This window comes from Leptonotus elevatus, chromosome 2 (genome assembly GCF_054856555.1).
Source record: "Leptonotus elevatus isolate MCC_2025b chromosome 2, RoL_Lele_1.0, whole genome shotgun sequence".
In the NCBI taxonomy this organism is placed as follows: domain Eukaryota; kingdom Metazoa; phylum Chordata; class Actinopteri; order Syngnathiformes; family Syngnathidae; genus Leptonotus; species Leptonotus elevatus.
In genome coordinates, this window is record NC_141240.1 from 36,760,259 (window position 1) to 36,777,328 (window position 17,070).

Sequence of the window (17,070 nt, forward strand, 5' to 3'; positions counted from 1 at the left end):
CACAAGATGTAAACTCTCCATTTCTTCCTCCCACCTCTGGAAAAATGCTTCCATTCTCATGTTTTCCCTGATGCAATCCCACAACTGTGTACAGTAAATTGTGTACATACTTCGCTTTTAATCACGCAACTACAAGTCTTATCAATGGTTTTTGTGTGTTAAATGTTTGCAGCTTTGGGTGAACAGACTTTGACTGTTTAGTCAATTTCAAACTTTCCCAAGTGTAACGTTGAAAACCGCCATATTGGCTTCAATCTGATCCTCAGCAAGCTCAGTTTCCCAGTAGCGCGGTAAATGTGCCGTACATTTTCTCTGCAAGCAATCACATTTCTCATTCCGTACAAAAAAAGAGCGCAGTTTCCAGATTCATTGCTATCATCGGTTCTGTCATGTGTGTTTTCTTTTTCCATTTTCTTTGCTTCACATGTCACTTCCAGCATCCAAAAAGTGCTTTATTGCCGTGTCAATTTATGATAAGAATGTGTCCTAATGTAAAGAAGATGACACGGATTGCTCAGTTGTCACGGGATTTATGCATTGGGATTGGCATGGTGTGCCTTTGGATTTAAATGAGTGGTTGTTCTGGCCAAATGTCAATTGGCCCACGTGAATGGTTTTGTGCACATTTGTGTGTGAATGTTGATTTCAAGTCAGGGTTCACTGAAGTCTGCAAACAATTGGTAAACGTTTGCCTAGAGTTTTAATGGTCTTTGTTGTCGCAAGGAAAATTTTGAACATGGACGTTTGCCAACCTTGAACGAATCCTGACGGAAGCGCGCGTTCACCACTTTAAACGTCAATGTTGAAACATTTACATCCAGCACTACTTCTTCAAGTAGTAGTGAGTAACTCGTAATGTAATTTAATATAATATAATATAGTTACTTTATAAATCACTTTCAAAGTCAATTAATCTGTAAAGTAACTTTTTCACTGTAACTGTGGGAATTTGTAGGACTGGATTAACAGAATCTGGACGGTGTGCATGTACTTACTGCATGAACACTCGTTCCCGTTTCATTCATTAGCTGTTTTTAAAAGACTCTTTGGTGTGGAAACCAAGTCATTAATCACACTCTGTGGGAACCTAGGAACATCAAGTGTAATAAAGATATAGTCTGTCTGTGTGTGTTTGCCTCTGGGGCTGATTGTTACAATTTGAGCGTGGAGCTCCAGCCAAAGTATTTTGTCTGTGTGTGTGTTGGGGTGCACAGCCCCTTATGGGTTCTGCATGGCTTCAGATCTGGGAGTCAGTGGGGGGTTATCAGAGGGGAATCCACAGCATCCATTGATATTGTTTCTCATTCACAGAGAAAGTCTACCTCATTAATGTTGAAGAGCAGCCAAGAGGCTGATGTTTTCATAAAGAAAAAAAGAAGAAAACAGAATCCTATCTTGTTTTCAGAACCTACTTTACATGATGTCAAGTAATGTGTCTATCAGTTGGTATTAAGTTAATTTAATGTTTCAAAGGGTTTTCTTAACTTTGCTTTGGAAAGGATATTCGGTAATAGCTTTTGCCATCTAATGGAAGAACATTTAATTGTTCTGACAGCAACTTTACGTCATAGATAGGTGAAAAAAGACATACAGTATTTGCAATGAATATATCACAATTTTTTGGGATAAATTGCTACAACACTCCAGATTATCTCACGGCACCCTTGCAGTGTGCTACAATATGTGTCTGTGCACAAACCTTATGTTTCTGTGTGAGTGTTCTGAAAAGGACAAAACAAGTTGTTTTCACGTTTCTGGAGAGCTAAAAAGAACCAGATGATACGACACTTTCACAATCAACTGGCAAAAAATTGTTGACAACGGATACAGTCCAACTTCCAAGATCTGACTATGACATCATCTTACTACTTCTAAGTTTGTATTTATGTCAGTGCGAATTTCTTGATTCATAGCAACAATTTATCCGTCACAAATATAGCTCATTTGAAGTTAGTGGGCTGGATGCCAAATGGGAACAGTCAGATGGCTTGTTTCACAAATCTGGGAAAAGCCCAGAGAAACTACGTATGTTGTTTCTTACTCTTGTACTTTTGATAATTTCTGTACTGATATGGAGACATAACTTTGGAAAATAAATCTGCCTTCCAATCTGACCATATCCCACTTAGTGACATGGTAAGCACTCTGGTATGTAAGGGAGAGTTTCAGTAAAAGGGAGGTTTCTATGTGTGTTCATATACAATACTGTAATTGCCTCAGCGTTGTCCTCAGACTTATTCATAGAACCTCTCCAAATAACACATTTGCATAGACATATGTAATAGAAGCCAAACCCGCTGAATTTGCAAACTTATCAAGCTTTTGAAAACAGACATGAACATTATAGTGCATAGTAAAGGTTTCATAATTTCTTGCTTTGTGATGGGCAGTAAATATTAAAGCACGGCACAAAATAACATTCTTGAAGTCCTTTTTGTCTTTTCCCAGTTTCACCCATCGGACTTTACATGTATAGACAACATGTCAAATGGTATTTTTACTACGATAAGATGTATAAGCACCATAAAGAATCTATAAATAATAAACAATCTTGTCCCTTTTGCATCTTTCAGTAATGCATCAAGACAAATGCCTCCGATAATGCCACACTCTAAATTTTCGGAGTTCCTTCTTCCTCCCCTTCTCTTCACCCGTTCTGCAGCATTTATTTGTCTTTTGCTCCACAGAAAGAAGAATGTACATAATTCAGATTATATCTGCCTTACTTTACACAAGCTGCACATCTCTGTTGCAAACTTCCTGTTTGCCCGTCTGCTTAAAATATAAGGCCTTTCGTTCTGCTTTGTTGTTTATTAAAAGAAAAAAAATTGCGGTTTTAAAAAGAAAAAACTCACTTTGCTGTTTGAACAGCTAAGGCTCATAGTAACCGTTAAAATGAGTCCAGTTTGTTACAGGTATACGATTTGTGTCTGCCTCAACCCATCTTCTTTAAATGTTTCAGGATTATCATGTTTCTATTATATTGATGATTTATTGATTATCTTACTGAGTTGAGTTTTGCAAAACCATTTTATGTGCTTTAAATTAATTTGTTCTTTTTTGCATAATACTAATAGTTTGTATTCACAGGCCTTCAGGATGTTGAATCACTTGCAACGCCACACTACATTTCATAACCACTGTCCTCTCACGGCCTTGCATAGCATTATTTGCACTTATTTTCTGCGTGTTTATATAATATAAACAGTCCTTGTACATTCCAAATGTCTTGCCACTCCGTAGGACACATTAACCTTTTGGAACTTGAATTCTTAAAATAACAGCTGAATCATTTTACTGTTTGTTAATGATTGCTAATTATCTTGGTAGGTCCCTTTTTATTTTTTGCCAGACCAATAAAACACATTTCAATAAAGAGAAGGGGTTAAGATTGATGGTGAAATATGCATAAAAAAAGATAAAAACACAGCTGCTCTTGAAACCAGGAATAAATTGGAGCTGCTTGTGTTGGAACATGAACGTGTCGAGTGCTCCAGGTGGAAGACGCACAAGGACATGTGAAAAATGACTTGCAAATCTATCAGGTTTCATGCACAGTGCTTTTCTTCACTCTCGGCTCCAACAACTCTGTTTGTCTCCAAAATCTTGCTGCACTAAAACATTATTGTCCCTTCCGATAACCATCAAATTTTAGTGCAAGCACATGCAGCCCTGATACGCTTACTCACACTTTGATAGCTCATCAAGCTTGCCCGGATGGTTTGATGGAACTGTATTAGCTATCAAAAGAGACCAGCACGTCTGCGGGTTTTACACACCTGCGCCGGTAGCAGTGTGAGAGCTGATATGCCCTCATGGCTGGTTAGTTTTCGGTGGGCATGTGTCTGAGCTTATACAAACACACACAGAGATTGCAGTATAAACAGATTCCTCAACTCGTGTCGTTGTCTATGAGGGTGTATGTATATGTCATGATGACTAAAGGAGATACTGGTCTAAATGTGCTATTTTCGTGGACAGGAGAAGGAATAGGACCGAAAAGCGAGACTCAGAAACATATGATTTACAGAAAAAATACTGTTTAATAAACGGGCTGGATTTGGTAAGATTCAAGATATTTTGACGGTTGCACTAAGCAATGAAATTCAGTATTTGTACGGATTAATGCATGCATGAATCTATTCTGTAATATTTTCTTTTGCACAATCTGGACCCTTTTTTTTGACATTATGTTAAAAGGGTGTCTAATATAAGCCTCAGTTTCAGTCACAATTACACAATTGTGATGTCATTTGGTCAGTAGTCTGTCTCTGTTTTAGTCATGTTGCGATTGCTTTGACACTTCCGTAGTGTCTGCCAGATGGGAGAAGTTTGAAGTGTGTGTTGTGGATTGTTTTTAAGGGAAGTCAGGCAATCAGTGAATGCAAAGGTGCCCAGAAACGTGAGGCAAAAAAGAGACCAGGTCTATAATCAGACGTCTTCAAAGCTCGCTGTGAGTCAGTGTTGAGAACAAGGAATGTTGGAACGAGATGACAAGGTGGCGACGAGACAGAATGTGATTTGAGATTAAATACGTACATGAGATAATCAGGAAAAACAAAGTGCAGGTGAGGACTCTGGAAGGACAATCATTTCTAAAGTTAATATCTGCATGTGGATTTCTCCATGCTTATATGAAAGAAAAACAAATTGAGACACCTGACGATAACAGGAACTGAGAATGGAAGAGAATCTGGAGGTGGCAGTTGTAATTGCTTCCACTTCTCTGGAAAGACGTTCTCCAAGATGTTAGAATGCACTTTTGGGAGTTTCTCATCCAGAATGACACTTTTGAGCTCAGACGACCTGACTCACAATATGTCTTGTAGTTCATCCCAAAGGTGTTTGGCGGGATTGAGGTCAGAACTGTCAAGTTCTTGCACAATAATAGTTTGATGATAGACAGACCTGCCATGGAACAGAAAAGACAGCTGGAATCTCAATTTCCAGAATGTATCATTCCTCTGCTTGATGAACTGAACTGCTTTTAGTCCATATGCATTGAATTTGTGAATGAATGAGTGTGTGCATGTGTGCCAGGTGAGTGTGTTTTTTCATCATCTAAAAAAAAAAAAAAAAGCATATTTAAATGAATTGCTCGCCGACATCACTCACATGTCCGACACACACAAACAACATTTGGGGGGAAATGGCAGCAAATATTTGCTCACATGTGGGGCCAGCTTGTAGCGCTGACCCAAAATCAACATGCCGGCATGGATGTGGAATAATAAGGTGGCACCTTTTTAGCAGCTGCTTGCTCGCAGCTTGTTTACAGTGCCGTAGAGTTCTTTCGTTAATTTGTCACTGTCAGCTTTTTTGCCTTTTCGCCGTTTTACCCCTCAAAATACAGTGAGTAACAAACTTGGATGTTTTTAAAATGTGCCCATTACGGCTTATTTATTGAAATGGTATGTTAAAACCTTTTAAGTTTGGCATTTAAATTATCTTTTCAACGCTTTTTATTTATTTTCTTAGTTTCTAGTTCCTTTTTGTCATATTGTCTTTAGCTTTGTTTTTGCCTTTTCTTCCTTTTTTTAAAAGCCTTTAATTGTTTTTATTTTGTTATCTTTTAGTTTCAGTGTTTCCTGGGTGCCTTTCCTCACATGGTTTCTCTGTGCCCTGCCATATGTTTTTGTGGGTGGGGGAGGTGGGATCTTTTTATTGTATTATGGATGTTTTAATTGTTTCGCACCTTGATATGCATTTTAATGTATGAAAGGTGCTATATAAATAAAGATTGGTTGATTGAAGTTTGATTAAAAGCTCAAATACATTTCTAATGTAATGAATTAAATAAAGGCAGGCAAGCTGAACTTGAAAAGTAATTACCAAATCCAGTCTCATCCACTTCATTTTTCAGTGTGACTATCCCCAGGAGCGGGTTAATGTTGGGTTCTATCGGCAAGTGTACTTTGTGTTTCTTGTACTTTGCAGTTGACAGATTTACATGCGTGCTTCGGCTCCATCACTCATCTTGCCTGCCTTGAGTCGCACACGCGTTGTTTTGTTTACTTTTGAGTAGTGTGACACATGGTACATGCCATTAATTATCTGCAAGTCCTTTTATATAAAAAAAAAACAAAAAACAAAAAAGAACAATAATTTTGCTTTAATGTTAAGAATCACGCTAGCAACTATCAAAAAATGTTTATTAGTTATTTTTACCTTTTGCTATTTCCAGGCAAGTCAAGTCCCCTCATATCCAAAAACAGATGGTGCCTGGTGAAACAAGGAAAGATGCACAGCCGGATGGACATCCACACTCTTTATCGCAGGTTTGAAATGATCAATATAGAATTGTGTGTGTGTGTGTGTGTGTGTGGGTGGGTGTGTGTGTGTGTGTGTTCACGTGGTGGTACATTTGGCCTCTCCCTTAAGTCTTCATCACCTCTCCATCTTACAATCAGATTGGCACAGAGCTTGACAAATTTACATTAATTTGTTTACACTAGATCATATTTCTCCTACTTCTTCTCAAATAAATTTAATGAACAGAAATTCAAAAGTATACAAAAAAAAAATACTGATTATAAACTAAAGTGTGATTCAAAGCTGTAATTTTTCGTGTATGTGTACTGTAAGCGCACTCTCTGTTATGTTGTGTTTATATTATTATCTTCATCAAATTGTCAGTGCTGTATGTATAGTGTTTTCTTAGCGGTCAGATTGTGCTCCCTTCACACCGCTGCTCTACATTTATCTGTGCATTCATGGGGAACAAAACATGCTCAAGGATAAACACAAACAAACAGAACCGCGCCTCCATCAAATTCCCGCTTCCCATGCATGCAGGAGAGTTTATGTGGGATGATGAGATAGCATCTCTCTGCTTCATCGTCTTCTTCTCACCACACTGCACTTGTGCAACACAAAGAAAACACACTTCGGAAGTCTTTTCCTTTAAGCTCTCAAAGTGGCCTTTTATTACTTTTTTTCTTTTACCGTAACAGTCTATAAACCCCCTCAACCTCTATCTTTCGCAAACTTTCTTCTTTTCAGTCTATGTATCTGAGTAAATTCACAGAAACATCGCACACGTCGGCTTTACTTAATATCACTGACATCATGACATTTTGTACATGTATATATGAGAACTGTGCAAGGAATAGAAATAGAAAGGACTAATTTAATTAAGTTTCTAGGTATCATTATTGATAAACATTTAACATGGAAAGCGCATATAGAATATGTCAAATCTAAAGTGTCACAAACCGTAGCCGTGTTACACAAGGTTAAAGACACATTGAACAAGAATGCTTTGTTATTGTTATATAATTAATTGATTGTTCCATACTTGACCTATTGCATTGACGTATGGGGGTGTGCAGCCAAAACCTACACTGAATCCATCTTTCTTTTACAGAAACGTGCTATTTGTGCTGTTTGCGGTTGTGGATACAGAGGCCACACTAATCCATTATTTATACAACTAAAAACTTTAAAATTTAATGAATTGATGGAGTTCAACCACCTTACAATATTGTGTAAAGCCCATCATGAAATGTTACCAGTTAATATGCAAACCAAATTTATAAAAAGGGAAAGTGAGTACAAATGAAGAGAAACAGAATTTTTTTTCCAAACCTAAATATAGAACAAAACAAAAAGAAAGATGTATTTCAACTCAAGGTGTCAGTCTGTGGAACAATCTGGATTGTAAAACAAAATCTTCTCAGTCTATTTGTATTTAAAAAAATATATATATAAAAGCACGATTACTGCAAAAATATATATAGCACAAGGACACGCAATTTTATTATTTTGAATTATTATTTTGTAGTACTGTTCCACTGAAAGGTCTTAACCGTTAACCGTCATTCATGTGTTGTTGTTGTTTTACTTCTTTATGTCCCCTTTAATTTATTTTACTTTAAAGAGTGAAATCAAAATTTGAATTGATTGAATCGATTTATACTCAGACTCGCACCAAATATCCGCATTCGTTATTTGTATTGACATTAGCCACCGAATGACCGAATCAATTGGATGGGATACGCAATGTACTTTTGCCGCAAAACATGCCATAGTCCGACACATGAAATTTCCCAATTTGATCAAATTGGTAAATAGAGTGCACTTATATCGTGCTTGATCATGTATTTACAAAGGTTAACCTTTTTAGTTTAAAGTACTTAAACCTCCTCCGTTGCTACTAGCCTCATCCTAGCTAGCATAAAGCTAGTTCGTCTCTCAGATCCGACATCTAAGTTTTTCAAATTCCCTTTTGGTCGTTGCTAGCACGGCGTTAGCTGGCCAGCAGCGAGGCATTAGCAGGTCATATATTCCCTTTGCCAGGCTGGTGGTAGCTGGCCAATGGTGGAAAGTTAGCCAAAGCTTGGCCAACGAAACTGGCCCGCGAAGGCCCTATGTAGCTTTCTTGGGAAAATTGTGATTCAGGGTTTGTTTTCATGCGTTATCTTGGTCTCACAATCTCAATGTGAACAGCATTATGAAGAGGACTGTTTAATGCAAATTCTAATTGAACTCGCACATCTTGCATTTACATGTGCGTTTAGAAGTTTAAAAAAGGTCAAATTAAGTGTTCAGGGGGTACACAGCTGCTGGAGGTTTTTCTCACTCCCTGCTGGGTTATTATAATGATTTTAATCCTCCTTCCCAGCAGAAAGGGTCAAACTCGAAAATGACCTTTCCTTGGGGACCTTGGTGATGACTGTTCCTGTAGAGCCAATTATCCATCCATTTCTTCTCCATTCCATTCTATTTCAGTTTTTTTTCTCCTATGCACAAATTGCACACCCATGTAGTCCTTGTCCGTGTATCCTTGAAAGACAAGCGGTATCCTCTCATGGCTAATAAAAGTCATACAACCCATAGGATATACAGATATTCACATTGACATACGGGGGCAGCCTTCTGGTAGGGTTTCACTCAGGGTCCCAGCAGCAGCATCTCAGCGGGCTGGCGGTTTCGTTTGGTCTAAATGCGTGTGCGCACATATCTCTGCCGGGCGGGGTCATAGCAGCACTTGTTGATTCTGGTGCATCGAATTTCTGGCCGTCTGTCACGTCCAATTACAGTGCTGCGGGGCTGATGCACACAGGCTTCCTCTGTGCGTGTGCGCAGGGGTTTGTCGCTCACCTCCAGCTGTGCCGCGCTGACGTGACGAGCAACAAGTTTCCGCTTGCGATTTGGCCCGCTTGGCACGGTTCTCATCACCCGCGGGGAGAATCCCGTTGCTGCTGTCAGTATCGCCCTATGACTTATTTACTTCAGTTGGGTGTCCTGTGATTTGAGTCCTAAGAATCCCCAGATTGCAATTGGGCGCCTAGAAGGTGTTGTATAAACTGTGACCTTACGTACATGTGACTGTATTGGTGTAATTTAAAAATATGCATGAGTGTTTTGCAACTAAAGTTTGGGTTGGCCGTGTTTCAATGCCCAAGTGACCCAATTACTGCACGGCTAGTCCGCGGTGTGAACGTGTGAACTTGAAGGCGAGTCCCCCCCCCCCCCCCCCCCCCCGATCCCAAAATGAAAGCGGGCGAGCGAAACTCTAGGTTTATTTTTTCTGTTCCGTGTTTTCTTTCACAGTTCCATCAGCCAATGTGGAGAGTGATCCTTTTCCGACTCAACGCGGGTGTTGTCGAGGCCACACACGCGCGCACACACACATGCACAAGACATACACACCTGCTCTGCATGCGAATACGCACACTCACATTTTTGTATTGCGCGCTGATATTTACACTCTTATAACTAATTTCTGCCTCGTTTCTTTTTAATAGACGGTTTGGTTTCACCACTGCGTTGACTTGCTCTAACCCTTTCCTTTGGACTTCCTTTCTCAGCCTTATTTAATCAGGCTTACAGTCTAAGACAGTGTTCAATATTTAAAATATACATAACTATTTCGCCACTTTGCTTCCAACCCGTTAAATAAAATCCTCTTGGCCCTCAGCTTCCTCTCTCAGCCTCCCAGGAGGCCATGCAGGAGACGGCTGAGCGGATAGGGGAGTTGGAGAAGGCCTTGAGGGAGAACATGAACACTTCTGCACATAGGGAGGTGCTCTGGGCCCAAGAGGAGACGGCCCGCGTTCGGGCCCACAGACAGGTGTACCTGATACCTTCTGCATACACTCATTCATGTCTTCAAGGGCTGCGGAACTTGCAGTGCTGGGCAACTTATTCAAACGAGCCAAAAGAGTATGAGATATGCCCTCGTGTGGCTGACATTTGTAACTGCAGGCAGGATGGGGTTAAAGGGAGACTTGACTCATTGAGCCATTTTCAACAGTAAGAAGATAGTATTTTGTCTATAATTAATGCGATAACTTCATTATTTTAATGAACAATTAATACCTTTAAAAACAAATTTTACCACTTGCTGTTGACATCACCTGTGCTGAGGAAATAGGTTATGACCAATTATGGTTCAGTTTGCTGACCAAACCCAGAAAACAGGTGCGCTATGAATGGTTGTTACCTATTTCCTCAGCAGATGAAGATGTCATCTTCAGTCGAAAGCAAGTGTAAACATTTGTTTTTAAAGGTATTAATTGTACATAAAAATTATGAAGTTGTCAAATTAATTCTGGACAAAATAATTAGTTTTTACTGCTGAAAACCTAAACCTAATCATTACTCCAATTATGTAAAGGTGTCGGCACCGTATTTTAAATGGGGCATCACTATCGTTTACATAATGTGTGACACTTTAATTATGCATTGAGCATATCATTACAATTCATTTAAAAAACATACAAGTACAGAGACATGAAAAAGAAAACCCGTGCAATTAACATGGTGTCTAATTAGAATCTTGATATGGCACACCTGTGAGGTGGGATGGATTATCTCGGCAAAAGAGGAGTGCTCACTATCACAGATTTAGACTGGTTTGTGAACATTTTTTGAGAGAAATGGTTAGATTGTGTATGTGGATTATTATTATTATTTTTTAGATCTTTGAGTTCATTTCATAAACAATGTTATATTTTTTGTTGAGTAATAGTTGTGGCCAGGACTCAGGTTCATCCATCCCAAACTCACACTCATGTGCCTTAGTTTAAGGCTCTTGCTTTGTGCGCTGAGAAATAAATAGTCATGCTGGAACAGATAAGGACCTACCCCAAACTGATCTAACAAAATTGGAAGCATGCAATTTTTCAAAGTAGCTTGTTATGATTAAGAACAGTGGGGAATCCACAACACAGATGTATTAATCAATTTATTAAGAGATGTGCCCCGGGACTTTTGTCTTTGTAATGTAATTTCAGATCCTCAGATTGCATGTTCTGCAATTTTTTGTGATTGATGGCTGGTTGGTTGGTAAGCGCCTTAAGTATGTTTTGCAGATGTGTCTGCATCGCCGTGTGCCTGCTGGGAAGTCAAGAAACGGGTTGAATGTGTGTGTTTCCCCCTTGTGTGTGTGTGTGTGTGGGGGGGGGGGGGGGGTGCATTTGAATGAGAATGACCTCACATTAGTTATAAGTGCCGTAAGAAAGACGGGAGCCACCAGCGGTTTCAACTACAACTAGAATTTTTGCGGTGGAGTAGAATACCTCTTTCCTCTCATACGGAGAAAGGCAAACACTGACAAGAGGAATTGAAAAGAAAAGTATGGGTGGTTGAAGCAAAAGAAGGGTCGAACTCAGTTTACAAAACCCCAGTGTAGTTAATATTCCTTTCATGCTTATTTTTCAGTCAGTATTTGTGACACCAGGCCATTAATGACTTCAATAACATAACATAGCATAAGTTTATCCTCATGTCCGCAATCAATCAAACACTCGCATCAACACCAGGGTATTCTAAAGAATACCACACAACATGGAAAATGAAGCTCCCCATAGAAGCTACTCACAAGGACATGTACACATAACAAAGGACAAAAGCAACATATAAAAGTATACTTTAGAGTGAAAATAAATGTCTTCTGAATTTTTTCACACCACAGAGAACATTGTTTGATCAAAATTTGATCATTCAAATAAATGGCCGAGTCAATAAATGGATGCTTCAAAATCGCACTCAAATGCTGTGGCATGCAATGCCCACAACGAAAGAAGCTTGCCACCAGATAGCTCACGAGCTAACAGGTAGTAGCAACCATGTACAGTGTTCCCATCGCAACTTCGCGGTTACTGCGGCATCGCGGGCTAACATTTGTGACCATAACGTAATATAATGCAGGTTTACATTACGCTATTTCACAGGTTTCCTGCTATTCTTCTTCCATTTAAGTCGGGACAGTCAAAAAATAATGATATATTTTTTATTAATGAATTAATTCATTACTTTTTATACGGGAAATTTGTTTTGCAAAAACTGATGCCATGAACATTAGAGCTTGTTGCCCCAAAAATCACCATTCCCTTATTGTGCGTTCGGAAATACTTACTGCTTCAATCAGACCTTTTGGAAACTCAGGATGTTGCTCAACTGTGTCGTTCGTTTATTCAGTGTGTCATGCAGTAAACGGAAAGTAAACCGATAAAGCGCACGCGCGCACACAGACACGAAAACAAACCGTCCTCTTAACTACGTTATAGTTTTTCTTTTTTGTTTGAAAACCAGAATCCCTCATTGCATTGTAGCCAAAGGTACAATCCTGGTAGATTAATGCACCTTTTGTGGCAGTAAATCCAAAAGCTAGTTCCCATGACTACCGTTCTTTTTCTTCGTCTTTTTTGACGAAGAACAAACACATAGCCACAAGCACGACTGTCGCCTAAGAGCGACCTCATCTGGTGGCGCTTTTTTATTGGCTGCTGCCAGATGGTGTCATTCCTTGGCAAACACTCAGTAAAAGGACCACAATTCTCAGACGACTGTTTGACCTTCCATCTTTCAGCAAACTACTATTTACTGATTTTTTTTTTTTTTTTAGAGCTGTCAATCGATTACATTTTTTAATCAGATTAATCACATCTTAGAATTCTGATTAATCGCCCAATAAAAAAGTTTTTTTATTATCAACATTTTCCCCCCGGCAAATTCGAACAGCACCGGTTATGTGTTAATTATTTTGACGTTTAATGTTATGAGGACGTCCTCCACATTTTTTGATCCACTGCACACGCTCATCCTCCTCTTTTTCTAATCAGTTAATTACTTGCATAATTTATAATGGGAAAAAAAATGACCCCGATATTTTGACATGAACAAATATTCTAAATGTGATACGCAAACACTCATTAAGTGCTTTACTTTAATGCATGAAATTATGTTTATTACTCAAACACAACCTGTGCTACCTTAAACGTAGCCATCCGCTGTCAAGCTAAAGGATAATCTATAGTCAAAATTAATATTTTTATATATATTTATTTTTGTGATGAATTAATCAATTTACACTTTAATTTTGACAGCACTAAAAAAATACACGTAAAATCATATTTAAAATCAATCCTAAAGGCTCTATTAAATCTATTAAATGAACTGCCACAGATGAAAAAAAAGGACAGATAGTTCGTTTGTCAGTTATGTAAACATAAAATGTGCTTTTTAGATAGTTGTCGTTTTTTTAAAAACATTTTTATTTTATTTCGTTAATGCAATTTTTATTTATTTTTTCCTGAACTAAAATAACCTTGGTTCATGCAACAAAGCTTATTTAGGACAGAATAAGTTTCATTCCAGTCTCTTAAGTATACGAGTAGAATCCAAGTTGAGCAAACGAGCTTTTGTGACAGGTGGGAACGAAAGTTATAAATACGGCGGTGGGACTTTTCACACGCACCAAGTCATTTTTCGCCCCAAATGAAGCGAGAAACACCTCCAAAATAATTGGGCCCCAACATGCAGAGAACATACTGAGCCATTGTGCTGTCATGCTGGTGAATGGATTTGATCCTTACTGAGCCAGAATCTAGCAGTCATGCTGTCTCCCCAACAAAAGATAACCATTTGGCTTAGCGCTCAAGCTGCTCTGTGGCCACGATGCTCACACATCTTGAGCGCTGTGAGCCAACATGACATCATGCGCGCAAGACACAGGCTACATTTGAACATAAGCATGCAGTTCCACCATGGCCCAGACTAAGGAGGAAAAAAAAAAACCACTCCATAATGGGTCAGTAAAACATCACCTGATCTTGGCACCATTCCTGGCATTCTCACATTTGCCCCCCTTGAAATGTTCTTTCTTCTCCTCTGTGTCCAAAAGTAATCAGTCTCATGATGTGTAATGCGGTGAAAGTCTTCCATCAGCCTGACTGGCTGAAATGGAGCATGGGTAATGCTCCGGGTCACTTTTCTTCACACCCTCTACGTAGAGTCACTCGGTCTCTTGCGTCCGTCACCCTGAGCTGCTTTCTCACCCATCTGCCTTCTTAACTTGTTTGGCCCAATTATCTCCACACTTGTTCTGCTGTCGTCCCGCTATCTGTCCAAATCTAGCATTTGAACCAGGCCTTTGAACCATCAACACCGACGTAAATGGACAAGGGGGATTTGGCCCTTACCTCTGAGCCCTCAATCAGCTTAGCCAGTCTTAGTAAGCCTTAGCCAGGCTGCGAGGCTTTCCCTTGAAGTTGAGCTAAATTAGCACGCACAGGCTTGCCGCTAAGCTGATTAGCTCGCTAATTTCACTAAAATGCATTGTATTCCTTATTAATGATGTGATTGTGACACAAGGGCTAGTCTGGGTGGTGGCCCAATGTCGGGCTGACAGATTCATATGTGATGTGGGTGACCCTTGGCTTTCATAATGGAGCTTTTCAAACAAAACATCAAACAATTAAAATAATTCCAAGTTATTCATTTATCAACACCCTTGCTTATCATGTGCTGGGAGACCTTGATGGGATTTCTGACATTTTGATGTGTTGTTTTCTGGGTGTATTAGCTGTTGGACGATTATGAATAGAGATAGACCGATATGTTTTTTTCAGGGCCGATGCCGATTATTAGTAGTCAAGGACGCCGATAACCGATATTTGGAGCCGATATTCATTTTCACTAAAATGGAAAATATTGGCATTAAAAGTTTAAAAAATGCTCCTTTCTTTTCTTTTCTTTTCTTTTTTTATTTTATTTTTAAGCACATGTTTATTGAACAATGTTTAGGGTTCCTAAAATATTGGAGTTAAAAAAAATCTTAGTCAATGGATATCAGGGATCTTCCAGGAGCAGTAGCATGTCTTCAAAACTTTAATAAAAACGTAAGTAGCTCTCTATTGTTTGCTACAGTAAATAAAGTTGTTTAAAATTTCAAAATAACTGACATATTAAAAACAACCATAGTTTTAATTTCAAACAAAGACAGAAGATGCAGAGAGTTTCCAAGGTCAGATAAATTACTTCCCTGATTTTATTTTATTTTTTATTTTTTTCCATGAACACTTTTTTAAATGGATCTATTATCGGCTGTATAATTCTTAAAAATGGCCGATGCCGATATTCGTCAAAATGCTGAATGTCTGCACCGATAATCGGTACCAAAAGATAAATCGTCTACCCCTAATAATGAAGTTAATTGTTGCCAGGAATATTTAGTTTTATTGCAATGCTACAGTGTGTTTTCAGACTACGATGAATCAAAAATGCATTTCATTCCAAAGTTGAGTACTCGGCAATGTTAACTCGCCCGACACTCGCTGGTGTGAGCGTGATCTGTATGAACAGCGAGCAGACTATCGAACATCTGTGAAACACACCTACCAAACAGAGCGTCCTGAAAATGTGCGAACGATTTGGCCCCATCATAAAAGAGGCCCGCTCCTTCTTTTATGTCCCACCCCATGGAGTGCTTTCCACTTCTTCTTTCATTTCCACTTCCCTTCCTTTATGTTAGATCCAACAATAATTTGTTTTATCTCGGAAATCTACACATTGTCACAATTGAAAATAGAATCAATTGTTGTAGTTTTCCAACGACATCATCATAAGACAGTGTTGCGTCCTTTGGTAGAGCGCTCTCTGCAAGACAATTACACACTTCCTGTGTTGGGATAATGATGCCCTAAGGTCACATCCTGTCTGTCAGACGCTCAGGTGGGACAAGTGGGCCTGAATGGTTGGAGGGCATGCGCGTTCATTGATCTCACCTGCTCTCAAGTAGACAAACACTCCAGCGTGTAAAAAAATTAGCAAGCCAAAGGAAGAGGAGGGGAGAGAGAGAAGACTTTCCGCTGCAACAGACTCCGGTCATTTGACCTGCCCCTCATTTTAAAGCAGCCGTACATTCCATTCATTCATTTCACTTAATTTTCACCTTCCTTCTGACCAGCAACATTAGTTATACCTGCACAATCCTACAAAAGCCAATACAGCATCGACTATATTTTGCAGTCAGCCTTTTAAAGGTAACATTACTTAGGTTACATTTAACATAGATTTTTTATGTTTTTTTTTCATTTAGTTGAGGTTTTCTTACACATTCTGGCTACCTTTTTTAGCTTCATTTGTACTTTCATTTTTTTTTCTTCATGTCCTTCCAAAGCTGAATTTCATATAAGGATCTTGTTACGTTGCACAGGTGTACCTAATACAGTACTTATTAGCATGCATGTGTACAGTATAAACATGCACAAGCATTGTCTCTTTTACGCGGCACGGGTCCATACGGTTGATATTCAAAGTATGTCTCCCCTTGACTAGCTGGAAGAGCTGATGAGGGCCCTGGAGAAGACAAGACAGGAACTGGACACCACAAAGTTGCATCTGTCCTCCACTCAGCAGACCTTGCATGAACGAAACGGACATCTCAACAGCCTGCGGCAGGAAAGACGAAAGCAGCTGGAAGAAATTCTGGAAATGAAGTTAGTTTCACGTCTTTATACTGTACCTACCTCAATTCTTCCTTTAATGCATGGACTGCGTTAATAAGTGTGTCATCAAAACATGACTTAAAGTGCGAGTTGGGGAACAGTGTTGTGAATGATGTCAGATACTAATGTCGAGCTGATGAAAAGCTTTGGTAGGTATGCCCCTGTTTCTTTTTTTCAAATTCACCTGACAATATTTCAGGTATGTCTAACATGAGTAATTTCTGGACTATAAGCCACTATTTTTTGACTTGCATTCGACCCTGCGGCTAATACAAAGGTGTGGCTTATCCATCAGATCACAAGGGGCGCACTATAAAGGAAGCGCAAGAGCGTC

At 39.2% G+C, this 17,070-nt stretch overlaps 1 protein-coding gene across 4 annotated transcripts in view; it reads left to right on the forward strand.

Moving 5' to 3' along the window:
- Positions 1–17,070, forward strand: part of LOC147179836 (ERC protein 2-like) — a 158,483-nt gene that overhangs the window by 57,088 nt on the left and 84,325 nt on the right. For all 4 annotated transcript variants that reach the window (XM_086068277.1, XM_086068278.1, XM_086068280.1 and 1 more), the window contains 2 exons: positions 6,185–6,278; positions 16,567–16,727. In XM_086068277.1, the coding sequence (XP_085924403.1) occupies positions 6,185–6,278; positions 16,567–16,727 (255 nt within the window). The remainder of the gene's footprint in view (positions 1–6,184; positions 6,279–16,566; positions 16,728–17,070) is intronic.